This window comes from Bos grunniens, chromosome 5 (genome assembly GCF_055505025.1).
Source record: "Bos grunniens cultivar Pamir isolate PY7600 chromosome 5, Bosgru_T2T1.0, whole genome shotgun sequence".
NCBI classification, from domain to species: domain Eukaryota; kingdom Metazoa; phylum Chordata; class Mammalia; order Artiodactyla; family Bovidae; genus Bos; species Bos grunniens.
The window spans coordinates 32,004,197-32,012,800 of NC_141169.1; the positions used below are offsets into that span (position 1 = coordinate 32,004,197).

At 41.7% G+C, this 8,604-nt stretch overlaps 1 protein-coding gene across 1 annotated transcript; it reads right to left on the reverse strand.

Moving 5' to 3' along the window:
• Window positions 1–5,237: 5,237 nt before the first annotated feature.
• On the reverse strand, window positions 5,238–8,214 carry LOC147371695 (olfactory receptor 5BS1-like). Its single transcript, XM_086403695.1, has 2 exons — window positions 7,442–8,214; window positions 5,238–5,400 (listed from the first exon to the last, which is right to left on the reverse strand). Exons 1-2 carry the CDS (start codon window positions 8,212–8,214, stop codon window positions 5,238–5,240), a joined length of 936 nt encoding a protein of 311 aa, XP_086259821.1.
• Between the last annotated feature and the right edge of the window lie 390 nt (window positions 8,215–8,604).

The window sequence follows — 8,604 nt, forward strand, 5'->3', positions numbered from 1 at the left end:
ATTTCCTTTCTTTGGGATTGGAATGAAAACTGACCTTTTCCAGTCCTGTGGCCACTGCTGAGTTTCCCAAATTTGCTGGCATATTGAGTGCAGCAGTTTCACAGCATCATCTTTCAAGATTTGGAATAGCTCAACTGGAATTCCATCACCTCCACTAGCTTTGTGTGTAGTGATGTTTTCTAAGGCCCACTTAACTTCACATTCCAGGATGTCTGGCTCTAGGTCAGTGATCACACCATCGTGATTATCTGGGTCATGAAGATCTTTTCTGTACAGTTCTTCTGTGTATTCTTGCCATCTCTTCTTAGTATCTTCTGCTTCTGTTAGGTCCATATCATTTCTTTCCTTTATCGAGCTCATCTTTGCATGAAATGTTCCTTTGGTGTCTCTGATTCCCATTCTGTTGTTTTCCTCTATTTCTTTGCATTGATCGCTGAAGAAGGCTTTCTTATCTCTTCTTGCTATTCTTTGGAACTCTGCATTCAGATGTTTATATCTTTCCTTTTCTCCTTTGCTTTTCGCTTCTCTTCTTTTCACAGCTATTTGTAAGGCCTCCCCAGACAGCCATTTTGCTTTTTTGCATTTCTTTTCCATGGGGATGGTCTTGATCCCTGTCTCCTGTATAATGTCACGAACCTCATTCCATAGTTCATCAGGCACTCTATCTATCAGATCTAGGCCCTTAAATCTGTTTCTCACTTCCACTGTATAATCATAAGGGATTTGATTTTGTGCCCTAAATGTTCGTAAGAGGAAAGATAATTTATATTTGGTGGGGTGGGGCAGGTTGTGGGAAAAAGCACTCAAGGAAAGATTAATGAGAGGAATGAGATTTAAGCTTGTTTTGAAGTACTGGTGGGATTCTGACAGCTAAAGTTGTGGGGGTGGTAAAAGGACAGTAAGGGCAAGAGCTCAAAGAATCTGAAATGAATGACTTGAGGCAACTTTGAGATATTTCCTTACCTCTGAGATAAGAAAATACCCTTTGCAAATTGCTGTAAGAGGAACTCTTTCTGAGAACCACTAGATGAGGAGAGCTGAGCAATAGAAGAATCTGGACCCTTGGGGCCTTGTGGTTGGGACTCTGTATTTCATTACTCCTTCTTGTTAGTTGGTTGGTCATTAAGGAGTGTGTTTGCAGAACTTTATTCTAATTTGACTATGAAAAATGTGAAGGGTACTCAGGAGATTTGAGTCCTAAATCTGTTTCTGCTTTTCACTGATGGTCCAAAGCTGGTTAAATCATCTCTGTCTCTGTGGCTCAGTTTCCTCATTATTAAATGAAGATTTTGGTCTAGTGATTTTCCTGAGATCTTTCCCTGCTTTGACAATCCAGTATTCCAAAACTTTAACTTAAATTGCCCATTTTTGTATTAGCCAAGTTTTATTTTTCTGATTCCCTCATTTCCCCCCATATACCTGGGCTTCCCAGGTGGCTCTAGTGCTAAAGAACTCACCTGCCAATGCAGGAGACCTAACAGGCATGGGTTCGATCTCTGGGTTGAGAAGATACCCTGGAGGAGAGCATGGTAACCCACTGCAGTATTCTTGCCTGGAGAATCCCATGGACAGAGGAGCCTGGCAGGCTACAGTCCGTAGGGTTGCACAGAGTTAGACATGACTGAAATGACTTAGCACCCACAAAGTACCTACACTCTATATACCCATTGGGTATTTTGGCATTTAGACCATATTTCGGTTGTCTCAGAGACCAGTAGCTCCTTAATGGAGGCCCAGTAGCCTGTTTATGGACATATAGGGCCAGGCAAGTGGTGGACAGGGCATCCCTTTCCTATACTTAATGAAAAATAAGTCACAGGAAATAACTTGATATTCATCCTATGATTTTGGTCTGAATTTGAACACAGTATGACACATCTCTCAGAGGTGTGCATTTCCCTCCTTAATCATGGGGTGAAAGGCTTTCCTCCAAGTCTACAGGGTTGTAGGAATAATCCCTGTGTGTGGTTGTGGGAAGGGCTGGATTAAATGGCCATTCCTCCACTGATCTCACAATCTGCTTATTATTTTGCCTCAGTTACACCCTCACGCCCTAGTCAAAGCTATGGTTTTTCCAGTAGTCATGTATGCATGTGAGAGTTGGACTATAAGGAAAGCTGACCACTGAAGAATTGATGTTTTTGAACTGTGGTGTTGGAGAAGACTCTTGAGAGTCCCTTGGACTGCAAGGAGATCCAACGAGTCAATCTGAAAGGAAATTAGTCCTGAATATTCATTGGAAGGACTGATGCTGAAGCTGAAACTGTAATACTTTTGCCACCTGATGCGAAGAACTGACTTATTGGAAAGACCCTGATGCTGGGCAAGATTGAAGGTGGGAGGAGAAAGGGGCAACAGAGAATGAGATGGTAGGATGGCATCACCGATGCGATGGACATGAGTTTGAGTAGGCTCCGGGAGTTGGTGATGGACAGGGAATCCTAGTGCAGTCCATGGGGTCGCAAAGAGTCAGACATGACTGAGCGACTGAACTGACACCCTCAGGAAGGCATATGCTCTGGAAAATGTAAAGGACCAAGAGGTCAGAACAGAAATGCTACTTAAGCTGGGACTGTTTTGCTCAGCTCCTAGCCCTGGCTTCATTCTACAGAGAAATATCTTCATCTTGGAAATTTCCCCTGTGAGTGTACCACATGTGAGGCCATGATTTTCAGAGGGCTTTGCTGAAGAAAACTGGCTGTTGCAGAGCAGATCATAGTCTAAGGGTCAAAGGATCGAGAACAGATAGAAGTCAGGGAGCTGGCATTGAAGTGGTCTCAGCTGTAGACCTGTCAGTCTTTGGATGGAACAATTGCTATTGTCTTTCAAGGAGCTCTCTTTGGACCTGAATGGGAGATGGCTGGTAGCTGAGCTTTTGTTTTACTGTCTCCAATTGCTTCTCCTTCCTCTAGGCTTGGAACAAGTCTTGAGCCTAGTCAGGGATCTCAAGTGGTCTGGGTTCAGGTGGGTGGTGGAGAGACTCGGGCTGGGGTGACGGAGTGCATGTGTTTCAGCAAGCTCTTATGAGTATGACCCTCAGCGGTGTCCCAAAATATGGGCTCTTTTTCTCTTTCTATCCTGATCTCTCTTTTATGCTACTTTCTGCTGACATGTATATTGTTGTGAAGGCAGGAATTTTATTGGACAAAATTAAATGTTTCTTTTCATATGTTCCTTCTCTCCCTTCTCTCTCATTAGTTCATTCTTTTTCTTCTTCTTTTTTTATGCACTAATTGAGAGCCAATTAAGTGATAGGATTCTACTAGGTACAGAATCATTAGACAGGGTTTTGCTCTCAGGGCTTACGCTTTAGAGGAAAATATTCCCTCCTGTTTCCTAGGATCATGCAAGAGAATGGACTCCTGAGACAGACTGATCATTCATTCCTTCATGCATTCCTTAATCAACAAATAGTTTTTCAGGATTTATTATTTGTTATGTTCTGATTTAGGTATTTCTAGTTAACAAAAATAGAGATGACACACTTATTTTATTTCATTTCTTTCCAGGTTTCTCTGGAGCTTTAGATTTTGCCAGGTAGTTTTCAGTGTGGGAACCAAGTAAGAGTTGGGTCTCAGTATTAAGACGGGACCCTCATAGTATGAAGTGGGAAGTTTGCTAGTGGTCAGATTTCCACTTTGTGCATAGACAAAAGTAAAAGAGTGAGGGAAAGACAAAAGAGGAGGGGTGGAACAGGCACGAAATGAGAGAGAAAAGCAGTAGCTGTGGAAATGGCTGGTGGAGCTGTGAAGATAGTCTTTACTTTTCCCCCCTAGTTCTATGGAGACATAATTGACATACATTAATGTATAAGTTCAAGGCATGCAGCAGAGTGGCTCGTATACATATATAAATGAGTATTCCAATATGTTCAGTTAATATCCATCATCTTGAAACTTCTAACTGGAAAATCTTGAAAGTTCCCTCTGATGGAGAAAATTTTCATACGTTGAGTTTTGAGGGAGTCATTTTGCCTTATACATGGTTCAGCCTGAAGTTTGTGTGAACTTGAAGAGCCTGTCAAAAACCTGCCACATCATGGCATGTCTGATTTTTAACCATTAAGGTAGAGAATGTCTGTTTTGAAAATAAGGATAAAGAACTCCCTTCTTATGACATCCGTATTTAATCTCTTGAAGATAAGGTTCTCTTCCTAGATACCATGGTCCTGCTATCTCACTCGATATTTATTAAACCTATCTCTTTTGGAACCTTGAAAAAATATTCCCAGGTCATCTTTGATGGATATTCTGTGTTCTGATAAGGTGTATGTCTACACTAAAAATAATAGTTCAACGGAGTAGTTTTTCAGAGTTATCTGAAAGGCTTGACTGAAATAAACCTCTTTTCTATTCCTCAAAAAAATTCCATCATCTCATAAAGATATAATATAAAGAAAAGCAAGAGGAAAAAGGAAGTAAAAACTTTTCTCATTGTGATGAGAATTCTTAGGATTTACTCACTTACCATATTTCCTATACATCATACAGTGGTGTTAACTACAATCTTCATATTGTACATTACACCTAGTACTTATCTTACCCTGAAAATTTGTTCCTTTTAATTACTTTACTTTCTTCCTACCTTCCACTCCTGGTAACTACATGTCTGATCTCTTTTTCTATGAGGCCAGTTTTTCCCTAGGTTCTGCATGTAAATGAGATCATATTGTATTTGTCTGTCTTTGACTGATTTATTTCACTGAGCATAATAATGCCTTCACAGTCCATCTATGTTGTCACAAATGGTAGAGTTTCTTCTTTTTTTTTTTTATGAATGAGTAATATTCCATTACTTTATCCATGCCTCTTTATCCATTCATCCATTAAGGAAACCTAGTTTCTTTCCATATGTTGGGTATTGTAAATAATGCTGCCATGAACATGGGGGTGCAGATAACTTTATGAGTTAGTATTTTCATTTCCTTTGGATAAATTCCCCAAAGTGGAATTGCTGGATAGATAGTGGTTCTGTTTTTTGATGATCATCCAGATGTTTATTGAGAAGATTTTCTTGTGTGGTGACTGGGTCCTCTGTGGATGGCTGCCATTAGTTCTGTGGAGGTTTTCCCATCTTGCTTATCTGTGGGAAGGCACTGGGGTCAGAGGAACTAAGGCTTCTGTTTTTCTTGCTGAAAAACATCTCTAAATAAGTAAGCTTAGAGATGAAGCTCTCTCCATCTCCTCTTCTTTCCCATGACTTTTCCTCTTATTTATGAGGAGGCAGTAGAGCCTGGCTTAGAAGGTAAGCCTGGGCTTTCTGGCCAGCATCCTCCTTAGCGCTGCCTTCACCTCCTGGTTCTTCAGACTGTAGATAAGGGGGTTCAGTAGCGGGGTCACCACACTGTACTGCAAGGATAGCACTTGCTCCAGGGCTGAGCCGGAAGGTGGGGTCATGTACCTTGAAGGGAATTGCACAAAGGACAGAAATGAGCTCAGGACAGTGGCCACAGTGATGGTGGCAGCCACGGTTCATTCCGCCCCAGACTCTGCAAAGAGGGTGCTCAGGGCTGAGTCAGCTGTCACTGTAGAAGCATCTAGAGATGACTGTATTATCCGTGAGAAGTCTGTCATTTTTGCCTTTAAACACCTCCATAGATGAATTATACAAAACATTATAGGAGCTACCCCAAGGAAATGGAGAAGGCAATGGCACCCCACTCCAGTATTCTTGCCTGGGAAATCCCATGGATGGAGGAGCCTGGTGGGCTGCAGTCCATGGGGTCGCTAAGAATCGGACACGACTGAGCAACTTCACTTTCACTTTTCACTTTCATGCATTGGAGAAGGAAATGGCAACCCACTCCAGTGTTCTTGCCTGGAGAATCCCAGGAACGGGGGAGCCTGGTGGGCTGCCATCTATGGGGTTGCACAGAGTTGGACACGACTGAAGCGACTTAGCAGCAGCAGCAGCCCCAAGGAAAAAGGAAGTTCTGTAGCATATCAAGTGCTACAGATTAGAATAAAAAATAATTTCATGCATTTCTGTAACACTTCACTTTTCAAAGTACTTTTCCTTAATAATTATGATGACAATATGAGGATTTTTTCCTTTTCTTTGTCTTGCATACACAGCTGTTTGTTCCCATCTTATGATGATTATTCCTTACAAAACTATATGCTAGTCCAATAATGTTGTCATTTTCCCCAAACATTTATGGGGAGTTACCTCAGAATCACAGCACATTATTTTTATAATGTGTAGTGGAATGAAATTTTGTCCTTTTTAGTATGTTTGTCTTTGGCTTAGAAAACAAGCTAAGCTTTGTAAATAAGGTGAAACATAAAAATTTTGTGTTTAGCTTGAGATATGAATCCAAAAGAGTAAGATTAAAATTTTGAATGTAACTTGTTAAATGTTACTGAGAGTATTTCCCAAAGAAGCATTAATTTTTTTTTTTTTTGCAATTGTGCCATTATCATTGGAATGAATGTTCTTTTGGGGTTTGCTGTGCTTGATTAAAAAAGGTATTCATTTTACTGTCATTTTTTAATTTTTAAATTATCTCTCCTAACATATCTGTGAAGTAGGTAGGAGAAATCTTGTACCCCCTTGTGGCAAATGTGGAAACTGAGACAAAGAGAGCTGCAGAGATTTGTCCTCAGGCTCAGATGAGCTCTCCTAGACCTTTCTTTATTTTTTCCCATGCCACATGTCTTACCAAGTAACAAACAGGTGAGAAAAGTATAGAGCAATTTGTGCAAATCCATCTCCATTTCACTAGTGGAGAGCACAGGCCATTAGTTACTGTTTCCTGGGAAGCAAGGACTCATCAACTAGGGCTGTTCACGTTTGAGAGAAACACGGTGGAAAAGAACTTGCAGTTTCAAGTCAGGGAGACTTGATTTATATTTAGGTTCCATTCCTAGCTGGTTCTGGCAACTTTTGTAAGGTACTTAATTACTCCTGAAACTCAGGGTTTCTTATCAGAAGTTGACATTAAGAATATTTCTCCTGTGTTGTGATACATATTAAAATTGAGCTTGATTATGTAAAGCAGCTGTTGTATAGTAGATGCCTAATAAATAAACCAGAAATAATCTGTGGAGACATGAACTTCCAGTAAGAAGGAGAAATGGCATCTGTTTCAAGGATTATGTATTTTATTTTATTTTCTTGTCTAGCACTGAATAAACGTCTACCAGAGGCCCTGTGATTTTCTTTTGATGACCCTGAAAATCATAGGTTAATGAAAGTAAGAAAATCTTGACTTCTTGTATTAGCTTATGTTTCAGAGTAGACAATTGAGGCCTCAGAAAGCAAATGGATTTTTAAAAATAATTCACACATCAGGCCAACAACAGAGCCAAAACTAGAATCTAGGCCTACTGATTCTAGTACAGTTCTTTTCCTGCTACTCTGCAATGCTCTGTTTACAGAGCAAGTTTCCTTAGTGTGAAAATATCCCACATTTACATTCAAAGGTATAGCAATGACATACCTGAACATTCCTGAACCATAAAAAGTGGTGACCACAAGAAAATGAGATGAGCAGGTAGAGAAGATCTTGTTCCAACCTGTGGTGGAGTTGATCCCCAGGGCTGTCAAGATAATACGGGTGTAAGAACCCACCAGTAGGGCAAGAGAACCAAGGCCCAGGACCACCATGGTGGTCAGGATGGAGGCAACGCTCATGTAGGGGTCAGAACAGGCCAACAGGAGCACTGGAGGAAACTCGCAGGCAAAACTGCGGATGAGGTTGGGGCCACAGAAGTGCTGTTGAGACAGGAGGACGGTGTTAAGCAGGCCAGTCCCCATTCCTATTGCCCAGGAGGCTCCCACCAGGCCAGCACACACCTTCTTGTTCATGGTCACCACATACAGCAGTGGGTGGCACACAGCCTGGAACCGGTCATAGGCCATGACTGAAAGGAGGCAAGCTTCAGTGGCCCCAGAAAATATGACCAAAGAGATCTGGGCGAAACATTCAAGGAAGGATATAGTCTTCCACTTGGAAAGTAGGTTCTCTAGCAGCTTAGGCACAATGACTGAGGAATAGAAGGCATCCAGGAAGGAGAGGTGACTGAGGAAGAAGTACATGGGGGTGTGGAGGTGCGAGTCAGTCCTGATCACCAGCAGCATCAGCAGGTTCCCTGTGAGGGTCAGGAGGTAAATCACCAGGAATGTTACAAAGAGTACTGCCTGGATCTGAGGGTTGTTGGATAGTCCTTGGAGAACAAACACAGTGACTCTGGTTGTGTTCCCAACTTCCATGGAGCATTCAAGTTTTCCTTCAGAGGCACAAGAACAGAAGAGAATGCTCCAGGGTGCTACGAGTCTCAGAGCATTACTGGGGATGAAGTGTCATGAATCAAGTTTCAGGGCTGACCCAGGACGGATTGTATAGCAGAGGCAACCTTGCCATGTCAGGCCTCATCAACCCTTTCCAGCTCAGGGCAATAATCTATTGGCTAAGGTGGAGAAGGTGGGAAGGAAGAGTGTAGAGAATCAAACTTAGGAAAGAGAGAAAAAAGAGATTATTGAGATTGGAGAAGGAAATGAAGGGAGTTGGAAATAGCCACCAGTGCACTGAGAAGTACTGTTTCCAGTTCCAAAAAGAATGGAGTTCAAACCACAGGAAGGCTCACTGGCATAGTGAGTAAG